The sequence below is a fragment of the Hemitrygon akajei genome, chromosome 5 (genome assembly GCF_048418815.1).
Source record: "Hemitrygon akajei chromosome 5, sHemAka1.3, whole genome shotgun sequence".
NCBI lineage: Eukaryota > Metazoa > Chordata > Chondrichthyes > Myliobatiformes > Dasyatidae > Hemitrygon > Hemitrygon akajei.
In genome coordinates, this window is record NC_133128.1 from 196,686,909 (window position 1) to 196,702,135 (window position 15,227).

The 15,227-nt window shown below is 41.3% G+C and overlaps 1 protein-coding gene and 1 long non-coding RNA gene across 3 annotated transcripts in view; one reads left to right on the forward strand and one right to left on the reverse strand.

Annotated features, from left to right (window-relative positions):
- The window catches only part of acmsd (aminocarboxymuconate semialdehyde decarboxylase), a 115,953-nt gene that overhangs the window by 98,215 nt on the left and 2,511 nt on the right, over positions 1-15,227 (forward strand). For both annotated transcript variants that reach the window (XM_073047612.1, XM_073047611.1), the window contains 2 exons: positions 11,630-11,802; positions 11,943-12,041. In XM_073047612.1, the coding sequence (XP_072903713.1) occupies positions 11,630-11,802; positions 11,943-12,041 (272 nt within the window). The remainder of the gene's footprint in view (positions 1-11,629; positions 11,803-11,942; positions 12,042-15,227) is intronic.
- The window catches only part of LOC140728613 (uncharacterized), an 82,224-nt gene that overhangs the window by 18,517 nt on the left and 48,480 nt on the right, over positions 1-15,227 (reverse strand). The gene's annotated exons all lie outside the window — the stretch shown is intronic.

Sequence of the window (15,227 nt, forward strand, 5' to 3'; positions counted from 1 at the left end):
TCAGCAAATTTACGAACCCACCCTTCTACTTCTTCATCCAGGTCATTTATAAAAATCACAAATAGGAGGAGTCCCAGAACAGATCCCTGATGAACACCACCGGTCAGCAACCTCCAAGCAGAATATCAACAATCTACAACCACCCTTTGCCTTCTGTGGGCAAGCCAATTCTGGATCCACAAAGCAAGGTCTCCTTGGATCCCATGCCTCCTTACTTTCTGAAGGACCCTTGCATGGGGAGCCTTATCTGCCTTACTGAAATCCATATACGCTACATCCACTGCTCTACCTTCATCAATGTGTTTTGTTACATCCTCAAAGAATTCAACCAGGCTCGTCAGGCATGACCTGCCCTTGAAAATGCCATGCTGACTCTCCCTAATCAGATTATGTCTCTCCAAAAAAATCCCACCTCTCAGGATCTTCTCCAGCAACTTGCCCACCACTGAAGTCAGACTCAGTGTTCTATAATTTCCTGGGTTATCTCTACTCCCTTTCTTGAACATGGGAACAACATTTGCAACCCCCCAATCCTCCAGTACTTCCCCCATCCCTATCGATAACGTAAAGATCATCACAAGTGGCTCAACAATCTCCACCCTCACTTCCCACAGCCTGGGGTATATCTCATCCAGTCCCGGTGACTTATCTAACAATACTTTTCAAAAGCTCCACCACATCCTCTTTCTTAATGTCTATATGATCAAGCATTTCAGTCTGCTGTAAGTCATCCCCACAATTGTCAAGGTCTTTTTTCCTGGTGAATACTGAAGCAAAGTATTGATTAAGTCATTTACTATCTCCTCCACTCCATGCACATATTTCCACTGTCGCACCTTATTGGTCCTATTCTCACACGGCTCATCCTCTTGCTCTTCACTCTGGATGGGAACCAGAGTGCCAGAGTAGTTAGTGGAGCGGGGTGAAAATAAATGACGTTAAAGTTTCATGCGAAGTCACAAATAGAAGGGTTGTGTGTGGTGGTAATAATCTTCTGAGGTGTGTCTATTTCAATGCGAGGAGTATTGTGGGGAAGGCTGACGAGCTGAGGGTGTGGATTGACACATGGAATTATGACATTGTAGCCATTAGTGAAACTGGGCTACAGGAGGGGCAGGACTGGCAGTTTAATGTTCCAGGGTTCCAATGTTTCGGATGTGATAGAGGCAGGGGGATGAAGGGTAGTGAGGTGGCATTGCTAGTCGGGGAAAATGTTACAGCAGTGCTCAGGCAGGACAGATTAGAGGGCTTGTCTACCGAGACCATATGGGTGGAGCTGAGAAAAGGAAAGGTATGACCACATTAATGGGATTGTATTATAGACAACCCAATAGTCAGCGAGAATTGGAGGAGCAAATCTGCAGAGAGATAGCAGACAACTGCAGGAAACATAAAGTTGTGATAGTAGGGGATTTTAATTTTCCACATATTGATTGGGACTCCAATACTGTTAAAGGTCTAGATGGGTTAGAGTTTGTAAAATGTGTCCAGGGAAATTCTCTAAATCAATATATAGAGGTACCGACTAGAGAAGATGCAATATTAGATCTCTTATTAGGGAACGAGTTAGGACAGGTGACAGAAGTGTGTGCAGGGGAGCACTTTGGTTCCAGTGATCACAACCATTAGTTTCAACTTGATCATGGATAAAGATAGATCTGGTCCTCGGGTTGAGGTTTTAAACTGGAAAAAGGCCAAATTTGAAGAAATGAGAAAGGATCTAAAAAGTGTGGATTGGGACAGGTTGTTCCCTGGCAAGGATGTCGTTGGTAAGTGGGAGGCCTTCAAAGGAGAAATTTTGAGAGTGCAGAGTTTGTATGTTCCTGTCAGAATTAAAGGCAAAGTGAATAAGGATAAGGAACCTTGGTTCTCTAGGGATATTGGAACTCTGATAAAGAAGAAGAGAGAGATGTATGATAGGTATAGGAAACAGGGAGCAAATAAGGTACTTGAGGAGTATGAAAAGTGCAAAAAAATACTTAAGAAAGAAATCAGGAGGGCTAAAAGAAGACATGAGGTAGCTTTGGCAGTCAAGGTGAAGGATAATCCAAAGAGCTTCTGCAGGTATATTAAGAGCAAAAGGATAGAAAGGGATAAAATTGGACCTCTTGAAGATCGGAGTGGTTGGCTATGTATGGAACCAAAAGAAATGGGGAAGATCTTAAATGGGTTTTTTGCGTCTGTATTTACTAAGGAAACTGGCAGGAGTTAATGGAAATAAGGCAAACAAGTAGTGAGGTCATGGAACCTATACAGATTGAAGAGGAAGAGGTGCTTTCTATCTTGAGGAAAATCAGAGTAGATAAATCCCTAGGACCTGACAGGGTATTCCCTTGGACCTTGAAGGAAACTAGTTTTGAAATTGCAGGGGCCCTGGCAGATATATTTTAAATGTTGGTATCTACGGGGGAGGTGCCGGAGGATTGGAGGAAAGCTCATGTTGTTCTGTTGTTTAAAAAAGGGTCTAAAAGTAATCCGGAAAATTATAGGCCAGTAAGTTTGATGTCGGTAGTAGGTAAATATAAGAGATAGGATCTACAAGTACTAAGATAGACAGGGACTTAATAAGGAGAGTCAACATGACTTTCTGCGTGGTAGGTCATGTTTAACAAATCTATTAGAGTTTTTCGAGGAGGTTACAAGGAAAGTGGATGAAGGGAAGGCAGTGGATGTTGTCTACATGGACTTCAGTAAGGCCTTTGACAAGGTTCTGCATGGGAGGTTAGTTAGGAAGATTCAGTCACTAGGTATACATGGTGAGGTAGTAAATTGGATTAGACATTGGCTGAATGGAAGAAGTCAGAGAGTGGTAGTGGAGGATTGCTTCTCTGAGTGGAGGCCTGTGACTAGTGGTGTGCCACAGGAATCACTGCTGGGTCCATTGTTATTTGTCATCTATATCAATGATCTGGATGATAATGTGGTAAATTGGATCAGCAAATTTGCTGATGATACAAAGATTGGAGGTGTAGTGGACAGTGAGGAAGGTTTTCAAAGCTTGCAGAGGGATCTGTACCAGCTGGAGAAATGGGCTGAAAATGGCAGATGGAGTTTAATACAGACATGTGTGAGGTATTGCACTTTGGAAGGAAAAACCAAGGTATAACATACAAGGTAAATGGTAGGGCACTGAGGAGTGCAGCAGAACAGAGGGATCTAAGAATACAGATACAAAATTCCCTAAAAGTGGCATCACAGGTAGATAGGGTAATAAAGAGAGCTTTCGGTACATTGGCCTTTATAAACCGAAGTATTGAGTATAAGAGTTGGAATGTTATAGTGAGGTTGTATAAGGCATTGGTGAGGCCAAATTTGGAGTATTGTGTGCAGTTTTGGTCAACAAGTTACAGGAAGGGTATTAATAAGGTTGAAAGAGTGCAGAGAAGGTTTACAAGGATGTTGCTGGGACTTGAGAAACTGAGTTACAGAGAAAGGTTGAATAGGTTAGGACTTCATTCCCTGGAGCGTAGGAGAATGAGGGGAGATTTGATAGAGGTATATAAAATTATGATGGGTATAGATAGGGTGAATGCAAGCAGGATTTTTCCACTGAGGCTAGGGGAGAAAAAAACCAGAGGACATGGGTTAAGGGTGAAGGGGGAAAAGTTTAAAGGGAACACTGGGGGGGGGGGCTTCTTCACACAGAGTGGTGTGTGTGTGGAATGAGCTGCCAGATGAAGTGGTAAATGCGGGCTCACTTTAAACATTTAAGAAAAACTTAAGACAGGTACATGGATGAGAGGTGTATGGAGGGATATGGGCCAGGTACAGGTCAGTGGGACTAGGCAGAAAAATGGTTTGACACAACCAAGAAGGGCCAAAAGGCCTGTTTCTGTGCTGTAATGTTCTATGGTTCTATGGTTCACATACTAGAAACACAGAAACATAGAAAACCTACAGCACAATATAGGCCTTTTGGCCCACAAAGCTGTGCCGAACCTGTCCCTACCTTAGAAATTACTAGGGTTACCCATAGCCCTCTATATTTCTAAGCTCCATGTACCTATCCAAAAGTCTCTTAAAAGACCCTATCGTACCTGCCTCCACCACCATTGCCGGCAGCCCGTTCCACACAGTCACCACTCTCTGGATAAAAAACTTACACCTGCCATCTCCTCTGTACCTTCTTCCCAGCATCTTAAACCTATACCCTCTTGTGGCAGCCATTTCAGCCCTGGGAAAAAGCCTCTGACTATCCACAAGATCAATTCCTCTCATCATTTTATACACCTCTATCAGGTCACCTCTCATCCTCCGTCGCTCCAAGGAGAAAAGGCTGAGTTCACTCAACTTGTCTTCATAAGGCACGCTCCCCAATCCAGGCAACATCCTTGTAAATCTCCTCTGCACCCTTTCTATGGTTTCCACATCCTTCCTGTAGTGAGGCGACCAGAAATGAGCACAGTACTCCAAGTAGGGTCTGACCAGGGTCCTATATAGCTGCAACATTACTTCTCGGCTTCTAAATTCAATTCCACGATTGAGGAAGGCCAATACACTGTATGCCTTCTTAACCACAGAGTCAACCTGTGCAGCTAATTTGGGCGTCCTAAGGACTCAGACCCCAATATCCCTCTGATCCTCCACACTACCAAGAATCTTACTATTAAAATTATATTACGCCATCATATTTGACCTACCAAAATGAACCATCTCACACTTATCTGGGTTGAACTCCAACTGCCACTTCTCAGCCCAGTTTTGCATTCTATCAATGCCCCATTATAACCTCTGACAACCCTCCACACTATCCACAACACCTCCAACCTTTGTGTCATCAGCAAACTTACTAACCCATCCCTCTACTTCCTCATCCAGGTCATTTATAAAAATTCACAAAGAGTAAGGGTCCCAGAACAGATCCCTGAGGCACTCCACTGGTCACCGACCTCCATGCAGAATATGACCCATCTACAATCACTCTTTGCCTTCTGTGGGCAAGCCAGTTCTGGATCCACAAAGCAATGTCCCTTTGGATCCCATGCCTCCTTACTTCCTCAATAAGCCTTGCATAGGGTACCTTATCAAATGCCTTGCTGAAATCTATATACACTACATCTACTGCTCTTCCTTCATCAATGTGTTTGGTCACATCCTCAAAAAATTCAATCAGACTTGTAAAGGCACGACCTGCCCTTGACAAAGCCAGGCTGACTATTCCTAATCATATTATACCTCTCCAAATGTTCATAAATCCTGCCTCTCAGGATCTTCTCCATCAACTTACCAACCACTGAAGTAGGACTCACTGGTCTATAATTTCCTGGGCTATCTCTACTCCCTTTCTGGAATAAGGAAACAACATCCACAACCCTCCAATCCTCCAGAACCTCTCCTGTCCCCATTGATGATGCAAAGATCATTGCCAGGGGCTCAGCAATCTCCTCCCTCACCTCCCATAGTAGCCTGGGGTACATCTCATCCAGTCCTTGTGACTTATCCAACTTGATGCTTTCCAAAAGCTCGAGCACATCCTCTTTCTTAGTATCTACATGCTCAAGCTTTTCAGTCCACTGCAAGTCATCGCTACAATCACCAAGATCCTTTTCCATAGTGAATACTGAAGTAAATATTTGTAGAATGCCGTGGGGTTCTCCTTAATCCTGCTCACAAAGGCCTTTTCATGGCCCCTTCTGGCTCTCCTACTTCCATTCTTAAGTTCCTTCCTAGCAGCCTGGTAATTTTCTAAAGTTCAAACAGTACCTAGTTTCTTAAACCTTTCATAAGTTTTTCTTTTCTTCTTAATGAGGTTTTCTATATCCTTTGTACACCATGGCTCTTTAACCCTACCATCCTTTCCCTGCCTCAATGGTACATACCCATGCAGAATTCCATGCAGACATTCCCTGAACATTTGCCACATTTCTGCTGTACATTTCCCTGAGAACATCTGCTCCCAATTTATGCTCCCAAGTTCCTGCCTAATAGAATCATATTTCCCCCTACTCCAATTAAATGCTTTCCCAAATTGTCTGCTCCTATCCCTCTCCAGCGCTATGGTGAAGGAGACAGAACTGTGTTCTCCACCTCCACAATATTCCCCCTCTGAGAGACCTAACACCTGACCAGGTTCATTTCCCAATACCAGATCAAATACAGCCTCTCCTCCAGTTGGCTTATCTACATATTGTGTCAGGAAACCTTCCTGAACACACCTAACAAACTCCATCCCATCTAAACTTCCTTGCGCTAAGAAAAAGTTAAATTCTCCCATCAAAACCATCCTTATATTATTAGGATGGATAAGTCCCAAGACCAAACAAGGTGCTTCCTCTGACCTTGTAGAAGGCTTGTGCACAGATTGCAGGGGCCCTAGCAATGGTATTTAAAACATTCTTAGCAATGGATGAGGTGCCATAGAACTGGCAGATAGCTAATGTTGTTCTGTTGTTCAAGAAATGCTCTAAAGAAAAGCCAGGAAATTCTAGGACAGGGACTGAGTAGGGATAGTCTACATGGCTTTGTGCATGGTAAGTCATGTCCAACCAACCTTACAGAGTTTTTTGAAGAAGTTACCAGGAAAGTTGATGAAGGCAAGGTGGTGGATTTCAAAAAGGCCTTCAACTCGGTCCTGCATGGGAGGCTAGTCAGGAAGCTTCTGTTGCTCGGCATTCAGGATGAAGAAGCAAATTGGATTAGACATTGGTTTTGTGGGGAAAGCTAGAGAGTGGTAAAAGATGGTTGCATCTCTGACTGAAGGCCTGTGACTGGTGGTGTGCCTCAGGGATCAATGCTGAGTCCATTGTTGTATGTCATCTTTATCAATGATCTGGATGATAGTGTAGGTAACTCAATCAGCAAATTTGTGGATGACACCAAACTGGGAAGGATATTAAAGCTTTCAATAGGATCTCGACCAGCTGGAAAACTGGGCTAAGAATAGGGGATGGAATTTAATGCAGACAAGTGCGAAGTTTGTACTTTGAGAGGACCAACCAGTGTAGTACTTGAAAAGTGAGTAGTAGGGTACTGAGGAATGTACTGGAACAAAGGGATCTGGGAGTACAGATCCATAATTCCTTCAAAGTAGTGTCACAGGTAGATAGAGCCATAAAGCAAGCTTTTGGTACATTGGCCTTCATAAATCAGGGTATTGGGTACAGAAGTTATGTTGAAGTGTATAAGACATTGGTGAGGCCTAATTTGGAGTACTGTGTCCAGTTCTGGTCACCTACCTACAAGAAAGATGTAAATAAGATTAAAAGAGTGCAGAGAAACTGTGCAAGGATATTGCCAGGACTTGATGACCTGATTTATGGGGAAAGGATGAAAAGATTAAGATTTTATTCCCTGAGTTTAGGAGAATGAGAGGAGATTTGGTAGAGGTTTACAAAATTATGAAGGGTTTATTTAGGGTAAATGCAAACAAGCTTTTTCCACTAATGTGTGAAACTAGAACCAGAGGTCACAGGTTGAGGGTGAAAGCTGAACTATTTAAAGGGAACCTTGAGGTTGTGAGTGTCGAATGAGCTGCCAGTGGAAGTGGTGGATGCAGGTTTGGTTGACATCAATGGATCTGGGGTTGAGAGGGAGAACAGCTTTAAGTTCCTCGGCATACACATCACCAAGGATCTCACGTGGTCTGTACATACCGGCTGTGTGGCGAAAAAGGCACAACAGCGCCTCTTTCACCTCGGACAGTTGAAGAAGTTTGGTATGGGCCCCCAAATCCTAGAAATTTCTATAGGGGCACAATTGAGAGCATCCTGACTGGCTGCATCACTGCCTGGTATGGAAAATGTACTTAGCTCAATCGCAGGACTCTGCAGAGGGTGCTGCGGACAGCCCAGTGCATCTATAGATGTGAACTTCCCACTATTCAGGACATCTACAAAGACAGGTGTGTAAAAAGGTCCCAATGGATCATTGGGAACCCAAGTCACCCCAACCACAATCTATTCCAGCTGCTACCATCCAGGAAACAGTACCGCAGCATTAAAGCCAGGACCAACAGGCTCTGGGACAGCTTCTTGCACCAGGCCATCAGACTGATTAACTCACGCTGACACAACTGTACTTCTATGTTATACTGACTGTCCTGTTTACATACTATTTATTACAAATTACTATAAATTGCATATTGTACACTTAGATGGAGATGTAAATATTTTTATTCCTCATGTATGTGAAGGATGTAAGTAATAGAGTCAATTCAATTCAATTCAATGGTTAAGGAAGGTGTGGATAAGTACATGGATAGGGGAGATATGGAAGGTAATGGTCCCAATGCAGGTTGATCTGCCTAGGAAGAATAACAGTTCACAACTGACTAGATGGACCAAAGGGCCATTTACTGTGTTGTAGTGCTCTTTGACTCTATGTCATTGTTCCTGTGATCTCAAGTGCTGCAGAAAATTCTGACAGACACCAGTTGTTTTTAAAATCAACAAATCCACAAATAACTGTTGCTGTGATTTCAAGTTGTGCATAAAGTCCCAACAGGCCTCACCTGCTATAAAAACCAATCACTCCATTATTGGTCCCTTGCACACATAAAGTGCTATATATGAAGAATAGGGAGGAATATGAAATGGTACAGTATCTGTAACCTGTTCCCTAACTACGTAGTTAAATGTTATTTTATTGCTCAGGACATGGATTACCGGTAGATCAATGCCCAGGCTGGCCATCTCCTTTAAATCTGATAATGCAGCAGGATAGCCAGAATCCCTGAAGGTCGATTAGTTAATAGTATAAATATAAGGTAATGATATCATAAATTATTAAAAAAGCCTTGCTATTTGCTTTCCATTACAAATATACTGTTGATCTAATGCAATGAATACTGACTGAATCTTTGTCAGGAATGAGAATCCTTAGACATGGAAGTCTCATATACCCAGGTACACTGAAGTTTTAAAGAATGGGAGATGTTTTTGTCAAAACAGATAAGAATTTCAAAGATTCACTGGGAGAAAATAACTCCCCCCACATTTCCATATTAATGAGATAGTTTGTTATTTTCAAGCTGTGCTCTCTGCTTCAAGATTCCAGCTCCCAGCATTTATCTTGACAAGTGGCCTCAGAACAGTGGGAGATGTCACAGAACACATTCAGGGCTGAAAATGACAGATTTTTGGATTCTGGAGTTATGGAGATAACCAGGAAAATGAAGCCAAGGCCAGAATTACATTAGCTTTGATGTTGATTCACTGTAGAGCAGGTTTAAGGGGCTGAAAGGCTTATCCGAGTTCTTATTCCTTGTGTTCTTTTGTTTCAAAGTCACTCCAGATTTTAGCCCCAGAATGACTGTTCTTTCAAGAAAGAGGCAAACCAAAACATTGTTATATTGATTGAATGTGCATATGATATAACAACAGGTTGAACCTATAGGCAATTTTAACATGGATAGATGTGTTGTAGTCTTCACCTAGCCATAAGGTGTTTACTTGGAAAATTGTACAGCATTTCCCCCACATAGATGTCCATAACTCAAATGGGCTTCGGCACGAAACAACTTTTTTTTTGCATGGACGCTGCCTGGCCTGCTGAGTTCCTCCAGCATTTTGTGTGTGTCACTCAATATTTGCACCAATAATCATGGATAACGCTAGGAATTCATAATTTCTGTGAGATAGTGTTCCACAGAGCAGAACAATAGTGGAATGGCATGTTATATATGTTCCAAATGACTCTAAATGTGCACTATTAACCAGAAGCATTACATCTGGTTATATATGGGAGGGCCAGTGGTGAATGAATCTCTGTTATATCGAGGGAACATCTATGCAATGAGTGACAAACTAAGTTAATGGGTCTCCATACTCATGGCTGAATTTCCTAATCATTCTTTGGTGGGTCAAAAACTTTCAAGCCAGTTAAAAATTGCATGAAGAAGTTGAGGCTAAACTAAAAAAAAGGATTTTCAACTATTCTTACCAATACATAATATTTTTTCAACATTTCCATAATTGCTATCAATGAAGTCTTTGCAAAACATTCTTCATATGAATCACAGAGATAGATCCTTTAACCCCACTCAGTGATGCTGATCAAGATGTCCCATTTGTCTGCATTTAGCTCCCATTTTCAATCCATGTACCTGCCCAAATGTTTTGTTTAAACATTATAACTGTACCTGCCTCTACAATTTCGTCTGGCACCTCATTCCAAGTCCACCACCCTCTGTGAGGAAAAGGTTGCCCCTCAGGTCTCTTTTTAAATATTTCCCTTCTCACCTTAAACTTTGTTGTCCAGTTTTAGATTCCCCTGGCTTGGGAAAAAAACTGATCACACATCATATCCATGTCACTCATGATTTTATATACATCTAAAAGATCACCCCCTCAGTCTCCTGTGCTACAGAGTAAAAAGTCCCAGCTATACGATAATGTGTTTCCATAAAGGTCAAAACCTTGAACCGAGGAGGCAGTAAGAATGATCCGTTTGTGGTTTAGAGTGGGGGTTCCCAAGCTTTTTTATACCATTAACTGAAGGATCCATGAACACCAGGTTGGGAACCTCTGCTCTAAACCATAAACTAATCATTCTTAACTGTCCCTAAGGTCACACATAAGGCTGACTGACTAATGATATTAGACTTCCTTCTCCAAAGGACATTAGTGAACCAACCAGAGTTTCCGTAATTTCATGGTTACCTTTGACAAGAATGGCTTTACTTTAAATTCCTGATTTATTTAATTACTTGAATTTCAATTCCCCAGTTGCCATGGAATGTTTTAAATTGTTGTCTCTGGGGCAATGCTTTGGAACTCTGACTGCTTGTCCAGTAACTTAACCATCAAAATCAATGGGACTGCAGTTGGAGAGGGTGAGTAGTTTCAAGTTCCTTGATATACACATCACCAAAGAGCTCACCTGGACTGTACACACCTGCTGTGTAGCAAAAAAAAAAGCACAACAGTGTCTCATCCACCTCAGGTGACTGAAGAAGTTCAACATGAGCCCCCAGATCCTCAAGACCTTCTACAAGGGCACCATTGAGAGCATCCTGACTGGCTGTATCACCGCCTGGTACAGGAACTGCACCAACCTTGATCACTGGGCACTGCAGAGAGTGGTTCAGACAGCCCAGCGCATCTGTAGATATGACCTTCCCTCTAATGTGGACATTTACAGCAGCAGGTGTGTAAACAAGGCCTGGAAGTTCATCAGGGACACCAGTCACCCCTACCATAAACTGTTTCAGCTGCTTCCATCTGGCAAACGGTACCACAGCATGAAAGCCAGGACCAACAATGGGACAGCTTCTTTCTACAAGCCATTAGACTTTTAAATTCACATGTCTGTACATTGTGATGGAGTCATAACGCAAAGATTTTTATTCCCTCACGTTGCTGGATAGATGTAAGATTTAAGTAAATTCAATTCATTACACTAAAGTATAATATGTCATGAATTAAAAATGTTGTTTTTCATGAAGGTTTCCTAATCTATTTTATTTTACATTCTGAAAGTACCAGAGCACTTTAATATTGATATTTTACAGAAATGAATAAAAATATATTATTTCCCCCTTCCACCTTTCTTTCCATTCCTGAAGACATCTTGGCCCAAACTGAGGCCTGCTGCCTGATCTGCTGAGTTCCCCCAGCCTTTTGCGTGTGTTGCTTTGGACTCCCAGCATCTGCAGACTTGTCATGTTTAAAATAATATTATTTGTCTTTAGGCGGTACCTTCCCTTATACTATTGGCAGGATTGAACATGGATATAACGTCCGTCCTGATCTATGTGCCAGAGAGAACAAGATAAATCCTCGGAAATACCTGGGCCGGTTTTACACAGATGCATTAGTGCATGACCCACTTGCACTAAAGCTGTTGGTTGATGTGATAGGAAAAGTGAGTAGAATACACTCAATGTACTCACTAAATTTTGTCACTCAATGTGAATCTTTTATTGAAGTACATCTTACACAGCATTACAAATAACAATGTATGAAAATGTCTTAACTAATTTCAATAAATGTTACCTTGTTCAGGATAAGGTGATGCTGGGAACAGACTATCCATTCCCACTGGGTGAACTAACTCCTGGAAATCTTATTGAATCTATGGAAGAATTCGATAATGAACTCAAAGTAAGATTGTCACTGAGATCCACATTTTTAATGTTTAATCTAAGTGCATTAGCACAAATATTGCATGTCAGCTTCAATGAGGCTTAGTCCATGCTAACTATAAAGGAAAAACGGGCCAATCAGATCAATGAAAAAGAAAAAGAAATGGGCAGCTTGACAGTTTCCCATGTTTCTCTCTGTTATCCCTGCATGTTTTATTTGCCTTTACTAAGTTGTTGTTGATTATTCGATCCATTCCAGAAGATCATGGACCCCTTCTGAACTCACTATTTGATCCATTCCAGAAGATCCTCCCCTCACGTTAGTTTTAGGAGTGGCTTCTCAGACATTTCAAGTCCCATTGCATCCATTCACCTGGTCTGGAGAACACTGATGCTGGAGCACACTGAAAGCCCAAATCATTTCAAAGTTCAAAGTCCATTTATTATCAAATTATGTTTAAATTATACAAACTTGGGATTCGTCTGCTTACAGGCAGTCACAAGAAAGCCATAAGAACCCAATTTTTAAAAAGACCAATGTGCAGAGAGAGAGAAAAAAAAGATATAAATCATGCAGACAATGAAAGCAAGCAACAGCATTCAGAATGAAAGTAAGTACGTAGACCAGAACCCAGAGCAGACCCACAGCTTCAGCCTCAGTTCATCACACAGCAGGGCAAATCATTGCTGAGTTCACAGCCTGGAGCATACCTGCTGCACTCCTTTTAGAAGCCAACTACTCCCTTAATTTATCAAAAAACATGTTTTCACAGTTTTCAGGCAGGAATCAAAATGTTTTACAAATAATTACTTAAAATTTCAGGTCTTTTTAGGAATCTAAATCCAAATTAATTTTGAACATAAGGAGTTATCACAAATATAATTTAAATAATTGTTTTTAAAAGATTTTAAAATCACTCTCCATCACAATTCAAGTATGGCTATTTTCAAAATTTAGTCAGTGTCAGTCAAAAGATAAATGTCTTGAAATTAATTTCTTATACATTGTTTTAAACATACTGTATAGACGTATCATACATATTATTGTGTCTCTGAAGAACCTCAGTTCCAATGGATACAAGCTGTCCACTCTTTCCATTGATAAATTGAATAATGTGGTGCACTTATTATGACCAACTAGGTTAGGATGAATTTCTAGACAATTGTGTAACACACTTGCTGTATTGCACTCAAGTGCCAGATTATATTGTGTGCTCAGATGCAAGTGGATTAGAATTTACCACATTTTAACTGTGGGGGGGGGACTGATATCAAAGGTAAAGACATACAACTTTTGAAAATTACAATGAAGAAACTGTAACTAATACTTAGGGAAATCTACTGATTTTCCATTCCTGCTACATATTGAGTTTACAAACTGTCCGAAGCGTTACAAGGATTTCCAGTGTGCATCTTACCATACCCATACTGTCAATTCAAGCTCTCAAATGCTTAGAGGAAAAAGTACTCACCAAGAATGATATGCTGCTGATGGAAGTGAGAAAATAATTGGATTTTGGATTGCAGCCAAAATTTAGCTTCAGTCCACCCATGAGGAAATTTAATAAACACACATTTGGATTTGTTCTGCAGCTAATTTACTTCAAATGTCCAATTAATTAGAATAGATGGGCATGTGATATCAAAGCCGTTAATTTGGAATTTTTAAAATTGAATGTCATTTTTAAATTTAACGATTTAGAAATACAACCACAGTGACTGAATAAAATCATGGCTGATCTGATTGTCACACCTCAGCAATTCCACCTATCCTTGATAAGCTTGCTTATCAGAAATCTAATATTTCTAACTTAAAAATATTTAAAGACAGCTTCCATTATCCTTTGACAAGGAGAGTTCAAAGGACACAAATCTTTTAGATATAAGATTAAATGCAAAGTAAAACGGTTGGCCTCTGGAAAATGCTGCTTTTGTCTCCTATGTCAAGGAGGCTGTATCAGGAGCAGCAGATACAACAGATGACCTCAAAAGATTTGCAGGTGAAGTGCTACCTGACCTTAAGCCCTGAATGGAGGTGCAGATTTCTGTCACTTGAAGAGAAACATGCCAGGAGGGAGATTAATGAGGAGAGACAAATGAGCAGGGGAAGTACGGAAGAAATTATCTCTGTGGAAAGCAGAGAATGGGACTAGGTAAAGATGTGTTTGGTGATAGGATCCTGTTGAAAATGGCAGAAGTCGCAGAGAGTGACATGTTGCATGTAGAGGCTTATGAGGAGTTAAGTAAGGACAAGGGAGCATTGGTTGAGCGCAGATGACGGGAAATAGAGGAGATGTGAGTGAGTGAGAGAGGCGTCAATAGTGGAGAAAGGAAAATCTCTTTCTTTGAAGAAAGAGGACATCTGGAAAGGAAAGCTTCATCCTGGGAATAGATGCAGTGGAGACAAAGGAACTGAGAAAAGGGAATGCCATTTTTATAGGAGACGGGGTGGAAAGAGGTATAGTCAAGATAGTCATGGGAATAGGTAAGTTTGTAAGAGATATCAATAGACAGTTTGTCTCCAGAGATGGAGGTATCAAGAAAGGGGAGAGAGATGTCAGAAATGGACCATGAATTTAAGGGCAAGGTGGACGTTGGTGGCCAAGTTAATTAAATTGAAGCAGCTCCGACATAGTCATCAATATCACGCAGAAAGAGTTGGGAATCTTTACCAGGGAGGCTTGGAACATGGACTGTTCCACCAAATCAACAAAAAGGTAGGCATGGCAAGCACCAATGTGGGTGTCCACGACAACCCCTCAGTTTGGAGAAAGTGGATGGAGCCGTAGGAGAAATTGTAGCGGGTGAGAGCCAGTTCAACCAGACAGACGGTGGTGGTGGAGAGAAAATGGTTGTTTTTTTTATTGAGAAAGAAGCAGGCAGTTAGCTTCTAGGTCTTCCTGATGGGGGGTAGAAATGTACAGGAACTGTACATCCATAGTGAAAATGAGCAGGTCAAGGCCAGGGAATTGCAAGTTCTTGAGGAGATCAAGAGCATGAGAAATGTCGTGGATGTAGGTGTGAAGGGACTGAAGCAAAGGGGTAGAATGGAGTCAAAATATGTAGAAAGGGGATAGAACGAGTTATGTTTTGTAACTCAAAAACATTCAACTAAGTGAAGGGAAAAGATGAGAGTCCTAAATGTGAATCTAACTTTTTTTAAATTGTAAGCGAGGCATGCACGTATCATGTGGCGCAATGATGT